Genomic DNA, 20,299 nt, shown 5'->3' on the forward strand with positions numbered 1-20,299 from the left:
ATCTCTTGTACTATATATTGCGATAGTTCAGTATTGCAGTATATAACGATTTTTGATGTTTCCTTTCAAGCAACATGAGCAGGGTTTGATGGGCATATACGCATGGCAATCCTGGAAGCCTTGAGTAGGCCATGCTAGCCCATCGTAAACCATCGTAAGTCAGCTCCTCCTCCCACTGACTGTTTAGATATGTGGTCAGCTTTAACTGTGGTATCTAAACAGTTAACTGTGGTGATCAGAGCTAACTGATTAGAAACATCTGATAGCTACCAGATATGGAATGGACTCTGCTCCCAAGCCAGTCCCATACACACTTTAGGGCCGCAGGATGTTTATATGTGCTCGATGGTCTTGACGTGGTTAAACTAGTAATGCATTACCTATGCGCAGTATGCATCAGGTACTTACAAAAGCAGTACAGCCATCATTGTCTGACTAGGGCTGGAGGGTCGCTTTAATGGTTTATTATGATATAATAAGCCCACCTCACTACAATACAAAATTATTTTCTGTCATTTTACTTATCAGCATGGAACCTTCAAGGAATTGGCTTGAATAAGACACCCATAAGTAACTTTATGGTAAACATGTCATGCACACATGGATATAGAATAGAAATGTATATGTTGCAAATTTTATTCTATTTCTACTTTAAACTTTAATAATGAAAATCTGTTCTTATGTCAAGGTTTGGTAAATAACACTGGTATTGACTGGTTCTTGCCTTGGCCTCCTCAAGCTTTGTATGCTGTTGCTAAGTCATTTTTAGGTGAGTGAATTCCATTGCTTTATAATAATTATCAATGTGACATTACAATTGTCACTCTTGTTCACAAATAACAGTAATATAAGGTTAAACGGGACATATTGTCATATGGGGAAAGCTGTATGTATGGCTTCTTGTCATTATTTCTCATTGATCATTATACTTTGGGTACATGATGGGAAATGGAGACTTGTTACAGGAAGATCGTTGTTTATCATATAACCAAGCAAATATATATTTATCTATATTTTTTGATTATTTTTCCAGGAGAGAACCAAATGCTTCCTTCTCAGTATTCGGAGCCTGTCATTGGCCATGTTGTTATGGTTCATGATTCAGTTGGACAATTTAGTAAAAAGTTCCAGCGGAAACTAAGACGAAGCAACTATGTCACTCCAAAGAATTATCTGGATTTCATCAACACGTATTCAAAGTTACTGGATGAAAAGAACCACTTTAATCTGGGTAAAATATGAATATGGGATTATGTGAATATCTGTTACTACAGTAAACTGTAATATGAAACAGTGCATTGTTACCAAACATACATTTGTTACTTATATATATATATTTTTTTACTCAAATCATTTTTTATTAGTTATCATTTTATTACAGTACCACATCATTCCTATGCATTCATATATACATAAGGCATATCATTACCCCACCCAAACAGTGCATTGAAACACAATTATATTTAAACAGATCATTCCCTCCCCCATTCCCAGCAAAACCTTACTAAAATGAAGAAAAAAAACAACAAGAAAAACACAACAGCAATAAAGGAGTTGGACCAAGATTACAAATTAACCCCCTTTCCACAGATCTGGAGAAAGGGACTCTCATGTCCCACTTTCCTGTCACTGTGGGGGTCGCTTCTCTACCTGCAGTGATGTCACTCTGAATAAAGCGCTGGCCAAGCATGGGGAACATCATAGAGCTCTCTAAAGTGTTCAAAGCTATAAAAAGGACCCCCAGAATGTACTAGTTCCAAAAAGATTACACCTTTCATTTCTCAAGGTGAAAAACCCTCTGACCTAGAAAATTCCGTCATTTTAGGGTTTTTTCAAAAGGGGAGTGTATATAGTAAATCCATCTAGTTGCAATATCTGCTTAAATTTATTCCATAATTTAATCATTAAAATACTTGTCACATTTAGTCCCTTTTAGTTTTTACCTCCTTTCAAACCTCTCACATACTGTTATAGAAAAGCTGCAACAATGTTAGAAACAAATCTGCCATTTAACCCCACACTGTTTCTTCCTCCCCAACCCTTCAACTGTTGCAATTGAGATGCGAAAAAATATATTCAAACATTTGGAATTGCCAGCCCACCAGATTGCTTATCCCTTTGAAGGGTTTCCAATTTAATTCTAGCAGATTTCTTATTCCACAACAAACTGTAAAAAAAATCCAGACAAAGGATAGCATTATAACACAAATAAAGCAAGAAACGGTACCCATGTAGTGCTGCCGGTTTTGGAGGCTACTGAAGCGGTAACATGCCATTCAATATTCACATGACCGCTCAGCCAATCATTGGCCTCCCTCAATATCTGTGCATGATAGGCACATGACTGCTGAGGCCAGTAATTAGCTGACATTATATGAATGATGAACGACATTTGACAGCTGCAGGAGGAGGGCTGTTAGGGAACAGACAAGCAGCAATGGACCAAGGTTCGATTCTTTATTACATAGTGTTATCTGCTGTCTGGGTTTCCTTTTTTTTTGTGTTCAAATCTCGGACAAACCCTGTAACAAATTTTAACATTTATTTCTGATTTACTGTTTTGGCTATTTACATTTCCAATACTTTCTGGGGGCAGGGATCATGTTATAAGTAAATAACACTAATGAAATATCCATATCTATAATTAATTTATGAACACTTGTGTGCTTTTATTTTACTGTAGCACAGTGCAAGCGATTGGAAGGTGGCCTTGACAAGCTGAAGGAAGCTACAGTCCAGCTTGCTGAACTTAATATAAAGCTGGCTGAGCAGAAGGTGGTCTTAGCAGAGAAATCCGCTGCCTGCGAAGCATTACTGGATGAGATATCTGTTAACACTGCAATAGGTGAGCAAAGTGTATATGAATGATTCTTCCCCAAAGACCAAGCAGAATTTATGTCGAAGAGGATTAAGGATATATTTTACAGTTGGAAGCAACTTTACAACCATCACCGAAAAATCTTAGCGTGTGTGTTTTTTTGTGCATTTTGCAAGGCCACTTGCTACTTTTATCTGTAATCTGTATAGGGAAATAGTGAAGTATCATGCGATTTAACAGTGAGTTGTGCATTATTTATAATTAGTCTCATGTGGTGCAGAGTTTTAAGGCAACAGAAATGCAGTCCTAAACTCTCACTCATGATCTGAAAGTGCGAGTTTAATCCCTGCATGGTTCAGGTAACCGGCTCAAGGTCGACTCAGCCTTCCATCCTTCTGAGGTCTGTAAAATGAGTAATAAATAAATTACCTGAAAGAGCTACAGAATAAGTTGACAAATAACAAGATTTATTTATTTTTTTAATTAGCTACTCAGTTGATGTTGGTTGACATGACAAGTTCCTCAACATTAGTTGATGAATGGAATTTCAGATAAAGGTTCCGTTTTCACCCTTCTATTCAGTCATCAATAATATTCACCCAGTCATGTTTTTCAAAAATTCCTAGCCACATAATGTTTATTGAACATTACAGCGGAGGAGAAAAGGAAGCTTGCTGAGGAGAAGGCTGCAGAAATAGAGGAGCAAAATAAAGTTATCGCTGTAGAGAAGCAGGAGGCAGAGAGTGCCCTGGCGGAAGCTCTACCTATACTGGAAGCTGCAAAGCTGGAACTGCAGAAGTTGGACAAGTCAGATGTAACTGAGATTAGGTAGGTTGCGCTGATATGGCACCATACATCACTTATTACCAGATCTTTGTTGTGCAAAGTTTGTGTTATATTTACATAAAATAAGATACTCCCTTTTTCATGAAAATTTAGAACAAAGTTGAACATTAACTATCTTGTTTTTATTGGATAATATGGAGATATTTAAAGGGAGTTGTCTCACAAAAAGTATTTATCCTCTAACGACAGGATAGGGGATAAACATCTAATTGTTAGGGGTTCGGCCTCTGGGACCCTCACTGATCAGAAGAATGGAGGCCTGGAGTGTCCCTGAATTAACTTTTGTTGTGGCCAAGCATGCAAACCTCTGCTCAGTAATTTTAATGAACTGCCGAAGATAGCCAAGTTCAAGTAAAATACAGCAGTGGTATGCATGATCAACTGCCACTGCATTCATGCAGGAACCTTTGAGACATCCTTTCTGGGTATAGCGGCTTGGACCAACACCAATCTGAATGTTATTCTTACCCTGTGTCCCCAAGTAAATGGAGCGATGGTCATGTTTGTGCACCACCACTTCATACATTTCAATAGGACTGCCAGAAATAGCCAGGTGCTTGTAACCGCAATGATCAGATGCTTATCCCCTGTCCTATGGATAGGGCATAAGTTCTTTTCATGGGTCAAAACCTTCAAGAAGACCAATACTAAGGATGGTGTTGGTGTTGTCCACAGCAACAAATCATATAGAAAAGGCAGTAAAGTTTTAAAGGCCATCTGTCACTAGAACAGGCCTTTTAACATCTATACAGTATATCCCAAAGTGTTGAACAAGAGACTACTGTCCTTTATATGCAGATGGCACTTTCTGCCTCACAATGAGCCAGTGGCCAATCAGAAGCGCTGTGAGAGAACATGTGATCCACCTTAAACGCATTCAAGGGCTTATATGTGCTTTTAATAACTCTATGGGAGCAAAGAAGTACATTCAGTAATTTAACAAGTAGTAGGGTGCAGGTTGAAAGGACTGTGACTGCAGGATCAGACTAAACTGGATTTGTTTGTAGTCTGTAACCATGGAGCCACTTAGATCTGCATGGGAGCTGTGGACACAAAATGGTAGGAGGCTTTTAATCAAGATAAAGTATCCTTTTCCTATTTTATATTAATTGGAGCAATGCAAAAATGTTTGTAAAAGTGGACATAGCCCTTAAAGGAGATGTCCCGCGCCGAAACGGGTTTTTTTTTTTTTAAACCCCCCCCCGTTCGGCGCGAGACAACCCCGATGCAGGGGTTAAAAAAACCACCCGCACAGCGCTTACCTGAATCCCGGCGGTCCGGCGTCTTCATACTCACCTGCTGAAGATGGCCGCCGGGATCCTCTGTCTTCATGGACCGCAGGGCTTCTGTGCGGTCCATTGCCGATTCCAGCCTCCTGATTGGCTGGAATCGGCACGTGACGGGGCGGAGCTACACGGAGCTACACGGAGCCCCATAGAGAAGAGGAGAAGACCCGGACTGCGCAAGCGCGGCTAATTTGGCCATCGGAGGGCGAAAATTAGTCGGCACCATGGAGACGAGGACGCCAGCAACGGAGCAGGTAAGTATAAAACTTTTTATAACTTCTGTATGGCTCATAATTAATGCACAATGTACATTACAAAGTGCATTATTATGACCATACAGAAGTGTATAGACCCACTTGCTGCCTCGGGACATCTCCTTTAAATAGAAGCACATTTTTATAGAATTTCTTCATGTTTTTTTTTTTTTTTCTTTTAAATTCTTTATTTTTGCAGATTTTAGTTCCATAACAACTGACTTACAACTTTCAAGTTCAGACTTACTCGTATTTCCAGTTAACCTTGTTACTAGGTAACTGGTAAATTAAGGAACTCTTCAAATAATCATAAAAATATGTAAACATGAAAACATGTTAGTAAGGTGCTTTATACTAAATCAGAACTTGCCCCGCTTCACGGCTCCGTCTGTGGACCTTTCCGTTGTGTACCGTGTGGGGCTTCGGACCTATGTTCACGGAATGATATATTCAATAACAACTATCAGGACAAACAGGACACATGAGGGGAATACAACAGTAGTTATAGGTGGGTTTGTTTCTGATTCAGGGAGACAGGGAAGCACAGTTGGGGAAGAGAGAGTGGGTTAGTTAGTTAAGTAACCGGCAGTATTCTTTAGAATCCTGGAAAACCATCCAGTGGTACCATATTCTGCGGAAACTTTCTTGTGTGCCCTTAAGTGACGCAGAAAGATCCTCCATCTCCTTAGTCCAGTTAACCGTATTTAGCCAAAGTGCCAGTGTTGGCGGCTCTGTCTGCCTCCAGCACCTGGCAATGCAAGACCTCGCCGCCGCCACCAGGAAGCGTACCACCGATTTTTTGTATGTAGCCAGCGGTATATCAGTATGGTGTAGGAGGAAGAAAGCTGGAGATTTTGGCAGAGGAAAGTGAGTGAATTTGGATGAGATCCGCCAGACTTCCGACCAGAAGCCCGCCAGCACCGGACAGTCCCAAAAGACGTGTAGCATGGTTCCCTGTCCCCCTCCACATCTCCAGCACGTGGAGGAGACTGATGGGAATAACCTGTGTAGTTGGGAGGGCACCCTGTACCACCTGGAGAGAATCTTATATCCAGCTTCTTGTATTCTACTGGATATGGATGAGGAGTGTGTGATTGTGAAAATCTTGACTCTATCTTCCAAGGTAAAATTGATTCCCAGTTCCTCTTCCCACTTCTCCATGTACTTTGGGGGCGCGGCTTCCGGTTGTGAGGTAAGAATATTGTATATTCTGGATAAGGTGTGTCTAGCAGGACCCTCTTCGGTACATATGGATTCGAATTTTGTTTTTGTTTGAGCGAATGCTTTAGGTTGGGGTAGTGACTGTAGAAAATGTCTTAGCTGTAATGTCTGCCATAATGGGAGCGGGGCTGGAACCGTAGGTCCCCTCAAGGTGTCCACTGAGAGCCACATGTCATTCTGTATGAAATGCTCCACTCTATATCTACCCTCCGTGAGCCATGTATGGAATACTCCCCTCTCCCCTCCCGGCTGGAACTTCGTGTTACCCAAGATCGGGAACAGTGGTGATGGGCTGGGGGATATGTCTGCCCTCTCTAATACTCTGGACGCTACTGTTAATGTTGGTCCGATAGTGGGGTGGTGTTTCAATGCCTCCGGGTTAGGGCTGCCAGCCCACGGGAGAGCCACCAGCGGCACTGGGGAAGCGGCTTGCTCGATAGCTATCCACTGCTTAAGCGCGGAGTGTCGGTGCCAATCTATTATTCGAACAAGGTGGGCCGCTTGATGGTATCCTGCAAAGTCCGGCAGGCCCAGCCCGCCCTCTTTTTTTGGTCTGGTCAGCGTACTACGTGCAATCCGGGATGCCTTTCCTGCCCAGATGAATGTGGAGATGAGTGAGAGTAGGTGTTGAAAAAATCCCTTTGGGACGTGTATGGGAAGGGCTTGTAATAGGTAAAGTACTCTAGGGAGTACGTTCATTTTAATGATTGCCCCTCTGCCGAACCAGGAGAAAATACCCTTGGTCCATGAATTAAGGTCCTTTCTGATCCGACTTAGCAGCGCTGGGAAATTAGCCGTGTATAGGTCCTCATTGTTCGGTGTTAAGTTAGTCCCCAAGTATTGAATCTGGTCCCTTGCCCAAGTGAATGAAAAGAAATCCTTGAGCTCCTCTATTTGTGGTTGTGTGAGCGAGATATTGAGCGCTGCTGATTTATGGTAGTTGATTTTAAAATTAGACAGTGTGGAATATTGTTTGATCTCGGTCATTAAGTTTGGCAGTGTTACTCGTGGGTCTGAGATGAAGAATAGTAGATCATCTGCATAAGCAGCTATCTTGTGTTCTGTGTCCCCTGCGGTAATCCCATGAATGTTTGGATTTGCGCGGATCTTTGTCAGTAATGGCTCTAAACACAAGATGAATATCAAAGGTGACAGGGGGCAGCCCTGTCTTGTCCCGTTCGAAATGGGAAAGGATGTTGAGAACTGGCCATTTACTCTTACTGCTGCTGTTGGGTGGGAGTATAGGCTTGTGACCCACTGTAGCATGTTAGGTCCCACTCCCATGTGTGTCATCGTTGCAAACAGGAAGTCCCACTCCACCCTGTCAAAAGCCTTGTCCGCGTCTGTGGACAATAGGCATACTGGCAGAGGGAGCTTACGCGCTATGTGTATTAAGTTGATGGCTTTAGTTGTGTTGTCCCTAGCCTCTCTCATTGGGACAAATCCGACCTGATCCTTATGAATTATATTTTGTAGGTAGGGGGAGATCCTGTTTGCAAGGATTTTGGCGAACAATTTCAGGTCCCCGTTTAACAAGGAGATTGGGCGGTAGCTTTGGCACTGTGAGGGGTCCTTACCCTCCTTATGGATAACCGAAATATGTGCTGTCAGCGTGTCTCTAGGTATTTTGTTCCCGGTGATTATTGAGTTAAGGGCATGGATGAAGTGGGGGGATAGAGTTTCCTTGTATTTCCTGAAATATGTTATAGTAAGCCCGTCTGGACCTGGGGCTTTCCCCGGCTTAGAATCTACCAGCGCTTCCGCCAGTTCCATTGGGGAGATGGGCGCCTCCATCATGTCTATTGCCTCCTGAGGGAATTTGCACAGATTCGTCTGTTGCAGATATTCCCTGATTGCGGCTCTCTTTTGCTCTCTTGCCTGGTCGGATTGTGGAGGGGCTAAGTTGTACAGGGAGTGGTAATATTCCCGGAACGCTTCGGATATTTGTTGAGGTAAGACCTTCATGCGGCCATTAGGTGCAGTGATGTGTGGGACATACGTGCGAGCTCTTGCGGTACGCAGAGCTCGCGCTAACGCGCGGCTGGGCTTGTCTCCAAATTCATAATAGTGGCGCTTGCATTTCATTAGGCTTACTTTGGCCCGCCCCAGGCAGCTAGAGCGCACCTTTTCCCTTAGCTGGGTTAGCTCTGCCCCCTTAGTGCTGTCGTGGGTAGATTTATGGGAGGTCTCTAGCACCTGGATCTGGTCCAGGAGCTTCTTAAGGTGTGCGGATCGTTCTTTCTTGATTCGGGAGCCTATGCTAATGCAGAGTCCCCGAATCACGCATTTGTGGGCCTCCCATATCGTTAGCGGGTCCACGTCCGGGGTGGTGTTATGTGTAAAATAGTCTTTTATTGTTTTGTGGATCTCTTCCGAGATTCCTGGGTCGTGGAGGAGCGATTCATTGAGCCGCCATTGCCATGTTCTGTTGTATAGCGAGGGTAGTTTCAGTGTAATCGTGATCATGGCGTGATCCGAAATGGTAATATTGTCTATTGAAGCCGAAACTAGGGACGCTAGTGTGGAATGTTGGACGAGGAAGTAGTCAATTCTGGAATATGTGTTATGCGGATGGGAGAAGAATGTGAAGTCTTTGGTGTCGGGGTGCAATACTCTCCAGGCGTCTACCAGTTGGTGTTTATGGAGCGTTCTTTTGATCCTGCGATGTATAGGTGTAGAAATACTATCTGACCCTTTCGATGTGTCTATCCGTGGGTCCAGGGGGACATTGAAGTCTCCACCTAGCACCAGGGTGCCCTCCTTGAATTCGTCCAAGTCCTCCAGGGTCCTTTCGAGAAAGGACACCTGGTCGGAGTTGGGGGAATAGATTGCGGCAAATGTTACTGTAGTGCTGGCGAGCTTACCTTTAAGGAACAGGAATCTACCTTCCGGATCGCACCGCGTCTCCCCGTGTTCCCATGGTATGGAGTTGGACAGAAGGATTGAGACCCCCTTGGTCTTGGACTCAGCATTCGTACTGTGATACGCATTTGGGAATCTGGCATCCGCGAATCTCGGGCAGGCGTTCGTCCGGAAATGGGTTTCCAGGATAAAGGCCACTTGCGCTCTCTTCTTCCACAGTAGATGGAGGATGGAGGACCGTTTCTCTGGAACATTTAGACCTTGAGCGTTAAGAGACACTATTAACAAGTTATTCACGTCTGTTGACATGGTTGCCCAAGTACCTTAGGGTTGTCTAAGCAGGAGGGGGGTAAGAGTGTTGAGTATGAGGGGGATAGGCAAGATAAGGGTCGGGGAAGGGGGGCTAGTTGGGGAGCACAAGACACACTGGGGAAACAAGACAACAGAGAAATAAACTTCTAACCAGTCTAATGGTTAGCAACTGTAATTCAATCAGGGAGCCTGCCCGTCCCACACTTAGGGGCAAGACTGGACCCCTGATACCCTACTGGGGGAAAACGTGGAGGACCACCGAGTCCGCAAGGCCGCCTCCGGGCCTCAGTCTTTCAACTTGATCTATCGGGGAATCAGTCCTTAATAGATTCTTCTTGTGGTTGTTTCTTTCCTTTACGATCTTGCCTAGGAGCTCCTAGCCGCTACAGATGAAAACGCTAGTTGTCCGAGAAACTGTGTAAATTTAATCCCGTATAGTCCGCCAGCCGTGAGATTGCTTCAATCTAAGAGCACTTTCTGGGAGAATTTAAACTTTGAAAACTAACGAGAACGTGGTTGTCAAGTCTGTGGTTCGATGTTCAGGTAACGCAAGGTCGTTTCCATGCTTGTGTCATTGGTGTCTTCCTCACCGGGGAACTTTTGACTCAGAGTTGTGTTGGAGCAGGGTCCCAGGGTTCTGTCCAGTCCGGTACCGGGACTGCAGGGGCCTGCAGGAACTCAAATGCACCTTCCAGGTCTGTTGGGGTTCTGACTATAAAGATGCGTCCCCGTTTTCGGAGGATTAGATGAAAGGGGTGACCCCATTTATATGTAGCATCTGCTTTGCGTGCTGCCTCAAGCAGGGGACAGATCATTCTTCGGCTGTTAAGGGTCAGCCTGGAGACATCAGGCAGTATTGTAATCTCCGCTCCGTGGAATTTGACTGGGCCTCTTTCCCAAGATAGACGTTGGATCTCCTCTTTTTGCCTATAGAAGTGCACTCGGCAGATTACGTCCCTAGGCAGATTGGCGTTACGTGTTCTTCCTCCAAGCGTTCTGTGTACCCTGTCCAGTTCTATTGCTCTGTCCTCGGGGCGCTGCAGCAGTTTGTTGAAAATGGCGGTTACACATTCGTGTAGCGCGTCTGGGGGTATGTCTTCTGGGAGGCCTCTTAGTTTTAGGTTGTTACGACGACCTCTATTCTCGATGTCATCAAGGTGAAAGGTCAGGTCTCTAATCTGTTTCTGCTGCTTTTCTATTATAGTAGAGAGCTGTTGGAAGTCTGTAGATGAAACCTCGGGGTTTTCTTCTAGGGCTGTAACCCGTTCTGTGAGGGCCTGCACTGAGTGACTGACTGTGGCGATGGCTTTATCGTGTTTCTCTTCAATACGCCGCAGTTGTGTCTCTAGGTCTGTCTTGGTAGGTAATGCGCGGATCATGACCCATAAGGCTTGTAGCGTTTGTGAGTCATCAGCGGGTGGCGATATTGGGTCATCTGGGGTCCCTCTTATAGGTGATTGTGGGGGGTTAGGGCCCAGCGCGTTGCAGTAGGCTCCTGTATTAACCCCTTTCGTACGGTGGAATTGGGTATGGGGGGACATGGAGCTCTCCTGCACTTCTATGGCATTATCTGCTTTTTCCATTCTGGGTTGGGTAGGGACAGTCTCTTGGCTGTGCGCATTTGTCTTTGCTGTGACATGGTGCCCTTGTCTGCTCGCCTCCTGCGGCCCTCCTTTCTTTGAGTTTAACGTGGGTATTAGGCCCTCCAATGTCTGAGTGAGGGCAGCCTCCATGCCATCTGAGTGTGTCCTCCCGGTGGCGCTGTGCCCCTGCCTGGCAACCACAACTTCCCCCGCTCCCCCTGGGTGCTTTGGTGAGTTGGTGGGGTATTTCTGTGTTGTCCCCTGCTCTTTAGCCCCTTTCCCCTTACTGACCGTGTCTGCAGTCTCTCCCGGTGAGTGGGTTTCTGCTCCTCCCGCAGTCTGCCTTCTTCCCACCTCGTGGTGTCTCGGCGCCAACATGCATGGGGGAGGGGGGGATCTCCTTGCTCCCTCGGAGTGTGTGTGCGGAGCCACCGCTCTCTTGTCCTGCTCTGCGGCCAGATCTGCTAAGCTGTTCTTGTGATTGGCAGGTTTCCCTACCCCGGTACTGCCTGGCTCCTGTGTCTCCACGTCCCCTGCTGGCTTTCTGCTTGTTCCCAGCGTCAGAGTGGTGAGGTGATGCTGCGCTCCTGTTGTGCCCGGTGTCGGCGTGCTTGCCTCTCCGTTCTGCAGCCGTTCGAGTTCCCCTTGCTGTGCCGTGCTTTCCGCTTCTGACGTTGCCTGTCTGTTCATTTGCAGCGGCGATGAGGGAGCCTCCGTTCTCCTGAGCGGGTGTAGCGCGGGCTCCACGTGTAGAGCCGGCGCCATTCCGGCGGGTCTCTTCTCCGTTCCGGCGCTTGCTCCTTGCAAGTATCTGCTCAGAGGGGATTTACCGGCGTGTGCCTGGCTTGTTCTTCTCTTCCCCACTCTGGTCATCATTCGTGGGGCTGTTTACTCTGCTTTTTATTGGCTTGCTGGTGTCTAGCGGCGACGGAGCTCCGGAGCTTGCGACCTTACTCCTCCATGTCTAGCCACGCCCCCTTCTTCATGTTTTTAATCGAAATTCCTTCATCTAATCTTCAATTTCAGCTATCACATCTCCTAAAATTCTAATATTAAAATGGCATATATCACATGATATGGAAGTCTCTTTGTGCAGTGAATGCTTACATCTCTGTTGTGGTCCCAACACATAGAGCTTTTCCTGAATCTTTTGCCACTGTATATTTAAATGGCAGATTTCTTGCACCATTTTTGTTCTGTATTTGTGTAATTTATTCAGGGAAGCATATAATCAGTATACAGAAATCATATTTTTTACAGCTAAGCAATGTATTCATTCAGACAGTACATGATGAGCCTATCAAGCACTACAGCTTCTGTGTCAAGAGCACATGGACTTCCATGACAAGTAGTCTATCATTCGGAAGATTTCTGTTGTTACATTTTCATACATTTTCATGAATGATTCTTACTGAATTGTATCTGACTAGTAGACAAAGTAAGCCTCTTCATGGAGTAAGTATAGATGAATTCTATTGTTCAGCCTAGGGTCCTCTTTAGATATAATCTACGACAGGAACATCTGACATCAAAAGGCCTCCTGTAATAAGATGGTGCGTACTTATGTGGAATGATAATAGAAGTGATGTGGTAAGGCGCAAAATGGTATTTTAAGAAGAAAATAGAAGAATAGTGCTGAGCTAAGATTGTTTAGAATATTTCTTCAATGACTATGGTGTATATTATGTCCGTGTTTACTCTGCTGTATATGAATTCATCATAAACAAGTTCAAAAGTAAAAGCGAAAGATAAGACTGCATATCGTAAATAAGACGTAGGGAGAAGATCTTGGCTTTTGTGGTCAAGCCCTGTACAATATGAAGTACTTATAGTATATAAAGTTGTAATATTTTGTCTATACCATGTCTTCAATTTGAGATATTCTCTTAAGTATCCTGAAATTTCTCAGAGTATGACATGGAATAAGGCTTTTCTCTTGCTTTATGCTCATCAAAGGAAGATGTAAGTACAAGTGAGGAACTTTCTGATTTGGGGTGCTGTGAGTTTTTAATGTGAGTGACTGTACTGTGGAGTGTTGATATTCGGGTATCCACATATTTGATCTTTGCTGTAAGTAATAATTACATACAACTTACTTTTAGTGTACCTGTATAGATCGTAACGTTAATACAAGCCACTGTGGCTTCTAGAGCAATAATGGAGTAGATGTTAGAATACTTCTTTATACTACATCTTCTGTAGTGTATTATGGTAATCATTTACAATGGTTTGGTTTATATCAGAAACAAGTACAAGAGTAAATCTGAAATTACTAAAATTTAGTCGTGAACATACTAAATATATTCTTTATATTCACTATTCAGAGTAAAGGTGACCATGGCAACAAATAGTAATTGAGTGACCTTAGGCCCTGTTCACCACTGCATTGTTCATTTTCTTGGTTCTGTTCCATTTTAGAACAAGGTCAACGGAAATAACTGCAATGCCGAATCCATGATACGGCAGCTACCAATGGCACTCAACGGACCTCGTTGGCTATAATGGAGTCTGTTGGGTTTCTGTTATGTTGTCCGTTGTTTTACTGGACAAATGTTTGCAGCATTGTGTACCATCTTAACCAGCATTTTTGAATCTGTTAGAGATGCTGCTAACGGAACCTTCAACCCTGATGTCAGCGAAGCCTAAATTGGGCAGTAACAAACTTAGCAAATGTATGTCTGTCAGTCTAGCATAATGTTTTTTGTATTTTTCCATCTGTGAGTTTTCCAGTCTGTAAAGTATGTTGACTGTAATAGTGGTGATATAGGATGTCATGCACTGTACCTTGGATCAGATATTACCGTTACATAGTGTGTTTGAGATTGATCCGTTTGCAGTGATCAACTGTGATATCAAAGAAAGGTTGACATAAAAATAAAACTCAGGTTCAATTATTATTATCATATTTAAGGACATTTGCCAAACCACCGAGGGCAGTTCAGGTAGTCTGCGAGTGTATCCTGGTGATGAGAGGCTACAAGGAGATCAGCTGGAAAAGTGCAAAGGGAATGATGTCCGAGCCAAACTTCCTGAAAATACTCATGGAAATAGACTTTGATGCAATTACTCAGAGTCAAGTCAAGACAGTCAGAGGTAAATACTTAGATTTTGTTTTTCAGCTTTGTAATGTCAACTTCATATGACATGAGATAAGCTTTATGTCAGCTGAGGACATTATTAATCTTATATGCTGTGGGCTTTTTTTGTAGGATTCTTAAAAAATCTAAATGCTACATTTGAAGAAATGGAAGCCATCAGTAAAGCCGGCCTGGGAATGTTGAAGTTTGTTGATGCAGTGATGGGTTATTGCGATGTGGCTAAAGAGATTAAACCAAAACGAGAAAAGGTATAAAGTGTTAATTTTATTGCTGGTTATATGGTGCTAAGATACTATATTCCATAGCATTGTATAGAGATTGTTGTTCATATCATTCCTTATCTCCAGTGGAGTTCACAAACTAATTTCTCTTAAACATACTAGCGTCAATTTTCCTATGTGGAATGTGGAAGGAAACTGGAGCACTTGGAGGAAAACCCATGAAGACTGAGGAAGAAACTCTGTGTAGATGGTATTCTAAGTACGTAGTGTGTTGTCAATGCAGCAGGGCTGGATGACTGCATTAAACTTCCCGCCCTGACCACTGGTGCAAACATCTGGCACCGCTGCACTGACAATGGGCTAGAAGACCAGCTGATCAGCAGGGATCCAAAGTGGCGGATTCCTGCTGATCAACTAATAATGACCTGTCTTGAGCCCGAAATGCCTCTTTAATGCAACATTGCTTATGCAAGGGGCTATATCACAGAGACTTTCAGGACTAGCAAATACCCAGCAGGGTCTAAACTTCCCATTGGAGTAATTTCAGATACTATCCTGAGTATTATATATAGCAGACATACATACAATTCTGTTGCTTTTAATTAAGCCCACCTAAAAAAATTACTATTTTGTAATGCAGGTAGCAAAACTGGAACGCAACTATCACATGAGTAAACGAGACTTGGAAAGGATTCAGGCTGAATTAGCCGCCATACAAAGTGAATTGAAAACCCTTGGAGAACGGTATGAAGCTGCCATAACAGACAAGCAAAAACTTCAAGAGGAAGCAGAAATTATGGAGCGCAGGCTGATCGCCGCTGATAAACTGATCTCCGGCTTGGGATCAGAGAATATAAGGTAAGTTTATAGAGATGTCTTTCTCATGTTATCTAAGATTAATTCACATTACGAGAAATCCACAGCATTCACCATTGGAAATAGCAGGTGTCTTTATTTTTCAGTGCTTCATAGCTGGTAAAAATACGAGGAACAGACCACGCAGGGATTGACCTTGAAAGCACATCAGAGGACGCTGAATGGCTGTTCATGAGTTTCTGTTTTGTTGCATTTTTACCTGCTATAAAGCACTGAAAATAAAAACTGCTAATATTCCTAATGGTGAGTGCCATGGTTTTCTCTTGCTGTGAGCAATTCTTGCCGCTGAGTCTTTGTGCATAGCACCACCAATGGAATTGTAAGGTTTTACCAATGGTCTCAGTTAAAGGGATTGCTTGTATGGCTACTAGCATCCTGTGAGTAGTGCTGATTTCACTCTTAGATGGGATTTTTTCTAATATAAGACATCTTCATCATTAGTTGTTCTGTTGCATTGTCCATCATTCGTCTCAGATATATTTTGCCATTATCTTGGTACACTTCTTAGCTTGCTGGTTTCCCTTCACTTTTAAAGATATTAAAGGGAACCAGTCATCAGTTTTTACCAAACTAAACCAAGAGCAGCACTACCATTATGATGGTCCTTTCTTTCCTACAGTTATTTTGCCATATGTGCTTTGCCCAAAAGTCTGCCCTGTCTCGTCTCTTCTGATGTGCATGACGTAATAGGCATCATCCACACAGCGCAGCCAAGTCTCACGCATGGTCTGGCCCATCCACTGGACTGCTCTACATGAGTTGCATGCAACATATGAAACTTTTATACTGTTCCTCAGGTATGCTTTTATAAACATATATAGCAAAATAACTTTGGGAAAGAGAGGAATGACATAATTGTAGCACTGCTTTTGGTTTAGTTTGGTAAAGACTGAAGACAGCTTCTCTTTAAATAGCTAATATAAGCTGTTGTTTTAAAATAACTACAAAAGCATCGTGATTCTTAAAGAGAGATTTTAGGATTTTCTTATTTTTCCTATTGATGATTGGCAAATCATAATCGGTGAGGACTTGCGGCTTAAATCCCCGCAATCAGATGATTCCCAGGGTTGCTGTCACTGTCGTCAGCGCAGGAAGCAGAAAGTGCTGACCTTAGCACAGTGGCCCAGGTAAGTACTGCAGGCACAGCTCCTATTGAATTCAATGAGAGCTGCACTGTTACAGATTATGCATTGTTTCCCTTCATATTTCGCCTCTACGAAACAAGCTTTAGGATAAAAAATGGAAAAGAAATGAATCTCTTTCTAATCCCAGAGATCAGTATATACCAGAAACTGATGGATTCATTTCAAGTTCTGAAGAAAATACAGATATGCTATAAAGTTGACCATACACATACAATATGCTTTATTTTTTTAGGTGGACAAAAGATTTGGAAGACTTGAAGGAGAGAAGAGTGAAGTTGCTTGGAGATTGTTTGCTCTGTTCTGCATTTCTCAGCTATGAAGGTGCCTTCAACTGGGAATTCCGGAAAGAGATGGTATATACAGAATGGCAGCAGGACATACTCAACCGTGCAATCCCTCTTGGTCATCCATTTCGGGTGGAGAGTCTACTCACTGATGATGTAGAAATTAGCAGGTAGACCCATTCTCTTTCTCCAATGTGATGACTAAATGAATTAGAGGAAAAACTTGTTCTATCCATGTAGATTGTGTAATTGTGTGAATGTGCATGATTTGATACTTCTACGATGATTTCCATCTTTTACTGCAATCATCTAGCTGGTATAGAGGTCTCATTGATGTGGAGATGCAAAACTTATTATCATGAAAAAGTATAAATATTCATTAAAATATTCATAATCTGTCTACCATGCACTGTTTCTCGTCCGTATCATTGGGGGCCACAGCCTAGACCATGGGATATAGCCACTGCCCTAGGAGGCGACACTAATAGAGATGAGCGAACGTACTCGGATAAGCACTACTCGTCCGAGTAATGTGCCTTATCCGAGTACCGCTGTACTCGTGCTGAAAGATTCGGGGCGCTCCGCTGCTGACAGGTGAGTCGCAGCGGGGAGCGGGGCAGAGCGGGCAGGGGAGAAGGAGAGAAAGATCTCCCCTCCGTTCCTCCCCGCTCTCCCCTGCAGCTCCCCGCTCCGCAGCGCGTCCCGAATCTTTCAGCACGAGTACAGCGGTACTCGGATAAGGCACATTACTCGGACGAGTAGTGCTTATCCGAGTACGTTCGCTCATCTCTAGACACTAAGCAAAAAAGTGTTAGCTCCTCCCCCCTGACTATATTTCCCCTGCAGGCACTCAGCTAATTAGTCTTTAGCTTAGTGTCTGCTAGGAGGCAGACATGGCTATACACGGGAATCCGGGGAGTCGGGGCTTTTCCCTGGCTCTACTGGCCTCCCGGGGGAGACGCAGGCAGGGGATGTCTCCACCACTTCTGCGCGTCTCACCCAGAGAAGAAAAAGGGGCCCGACCCTGCAATGCGCATTGGCGTCGGTTACCCGCCAGCCATAGGGCTCCCCCTCCCTGGAGTGGCGCACTTTCTGACCAGTGACGCATAGGGGGAAGCACTGCTGGAGACAGGTCGACGTGTGGCCAGGCTGTGGCTCCCCTGACAGGATGCAAGGTACCTTAGGAACGGACGTCCTTAATGAAGCAGAACGGGCAGCATCACGATGGCAGCGGCAGCAGCAGCTCTCCCAGCAGCAGGTATAGGGGCACGGCATGCTAGCAGGACGCCGGGGCGCTGGCTGGGCAGGTCACTTCCGGGCGCGGCGCCGATGCTGGGCCGGAAAACGTCACTTCCGGGTCGCGGGCGGACTTCTGGGGCAAGCCACGCCCCTCCACCCGCGGCAGACTTAAAAGAAGCAGCCAGGCAGAAGAATGGCCGCTCCCAGCAGCAAGACAGTCCCTTTGTCTAGCGCTACTGAGCTCAGCACTGTGCGCAGCTCTCAGTTCTCAGCACACAGCATCCAGCGCTTACACGGCCCTGATACCACAGAGTGAGCACCCGGACAGCAGCAGCACCTTCTGTAACGGGCACCAGCAGCTGTAGCAGCACCCGCAGCAGTTCCTGCCACACGACTGCCAGGTCACCAACGCTACTATTTCCGTGTGGTGGACCCACGTCGACACCTGACGGCCTTCAAGCTTCAGGACCAGAGGCTCCAGCTGGATCAGGGGAACTGCTTAAACAGCTGCTAGACCGGGTAAGCCCTGCCAAGGCAGCACTTCGCAGTGTCTCCCCTCCCCTGTCCCCCCTGCAGGTACTCCTGTGGCAGTACGGAGCATTCCCTCCCGCCTGAGGTTTTCTTTTTTGTGCCATGTCTGACCCTAGATCAGAGGGTTCCAGCCCGGCCAAGGGGAGGGTGAAGCATTACGCTTGCACATCTTGCAGCGTTAAGTTTGCCTGCGGTCAATTCGACCCCCGCTGCGCGAAATGTACCATGGCACGCGCGGTTCCAGGGATCCCGGTGCCCCCTGCCGCCCCTGTGGAGCCAGGGGCCGAACCCAATGGGCGAGGTCCTTGGCCGCTGCTGTTTCCGGCCTGGCCACATCTTCTGCGGCGATTTTACACCGGTTAGAATCCAGCTCGGAAGCTTCCTCTTCGGAATATGCGCGGGAGGGCACGCAAAAGAAGGAGGTCCCGCATATTCCGATTCGGGAAGCACACCAAAAATTCCTTCGTTTTGAGACGCAGGGAAGGCATTTTCAATTCACGGCTCTGCCATTCGGTCTGTCAACTTCCCCAAGGGTATTTACGAAAGTACTAGCAGCAGTGATGGCACTACTCCATGCAAAGGGTATAGCGGCCATACCATACCTGGATGATGTGCTAGTAAAAGCACTGTCACGGGACGGAAACATCAGGAGTTTACGCGTCACGATGGAAACTTTAGAAGAATTTGGCTGGATAATAAACCGCGACAAATCATGCCTAATACCAGCACAACGTCTGGAGTTCTTAGGCATGATATTCAACACCAGCCAGCACCGCGTTCTACTACCTCAAACAAAAGTAGACAAGCTTCTACAGGGTGTTTGGTCTCTAATGCAGAAGAGAACGTTGACCATCAGGCACTGTATGAGTATTCTGGGCCAGATAGTAGCAGCCTTCGAGGCGGTCCCTTTTGCCCAGTTCCGGTCAAGGATGCTTCAACATCTGATATTGTCCCGCTGGAACAGGTCCACACTGACCCTGGAGCAACGAATCCAGATAACCCCTCAAGTCCAGGATGCGTTGAAGTGGTGGCTGAAACCTGGGAGGCTTCAGGTGGGACGGTCTTTGGGCCCAAAACGATGGGTAGTATTGACGACAGACGCCAGCCGCTCAGGCTGGGGCGGAACACTGGAGGGCCAGTCTGTTCAGGGAGTTTGGTCTCAGAGAGAAACAATGTTACACATCAACATCCTAGAATTACGGGCCATTTACCTGACTCTTCGGCACTTCGGATCCAGTCTCAAGAAGAAGGATGTGCGCATCCAGACGGACAACACCACAGCTGTGGCCTATGTCAACCATCTAGGGGGCACATGGAGCGCATCAGTAATGAACGAGGTAGCTCGCATACTGACGTGGGCGGAGAATCATCTGAACTCAATATCAGCAGTCTATATTCCTGGAGTAGACAACTGGGTGGCAGATTACCTAAGTTGGGAAACGGTGGATCCCGGCGAATGCGGGTTACACCCAGAGGTATTCCGGACGATATGTCAGAAATGGGGCACGCCAGACGTGGACCTCATGGCGTCCAGACTGAATTACAAAATCCTTCCATTTATGGGCCGAGCACGGGATCCGCAAGCGGCGGCAACAGACGCACTGACCATCCCGTGGTTCAGATACAAACTCCTGTACGTGTTTCCACCAATCCCTCTCATACCAAGTATCCTAGGGAAAATCAAACAGGAAGGGCGACCAACGATATTAATAGCGCCAGATTG

The 20,299-nt window shown here is 45.3% G+C and overlaps 1 protein-coding gene across 1 annotated transcript in view; it reads left to right on the forward strand.

The window, feature by feature from the left end:
- The window catches only part of DNAH10 (dynein axonemal heavy chain 10), a 147,721-nt gene that overhangs the window by 89,237 nt on the left and 38,185 nt on the right, over window positions 1-20,299 (forward strand). Inside the window, exons 54-61 of the mRNA XM_066603357.1 lie at window positions 689-769; window positions 1,034-1,231; window positions 2,684-2,845; window positions 3,472-3,646; window positions 14,094-14,275; window positions 14,392-14,528; window positions 15,142-15,359; window positions 16,755-16,976. Coding sequence (XP_066459454.1) covers window positions 689-769; window positions 1,034-1,231; window positions 2,684-2,845; window positions 3,472-3,646; window positions 14,094-14,275; window positions 14,392-14,528; window positions 15,142-15,359; window positions 16,755-16,976 — 1,375 coding nt within the window. The remainder of the gene's footprint in view (window positions 1-688; window positions 770-1,033; window positions 1,232-2,683; window positions 2,846-3,471; window positions 3,647-14,093; window positions 14,276-14,391; window positions 14,529-15,141; window positions 15,360-16,754; window positions 16,977-20,299) is intronic.

This window comes from Eleutherodactylus coqui, chromosome 5 (genome assembly GCF_035609145.1).
Source record: "Eleutherodactylus coqui strain aEleCoq1 chromosome 5, aEleCoq1.hap1, whole genome shotgun sequence".
Lineage (NCBI taxonomy): Eukaryota > Metazoa > Chordata > Amphibia > Anura > Eleutherodactylidae > Eleutherodactylus > Eleutherodactylus coqui.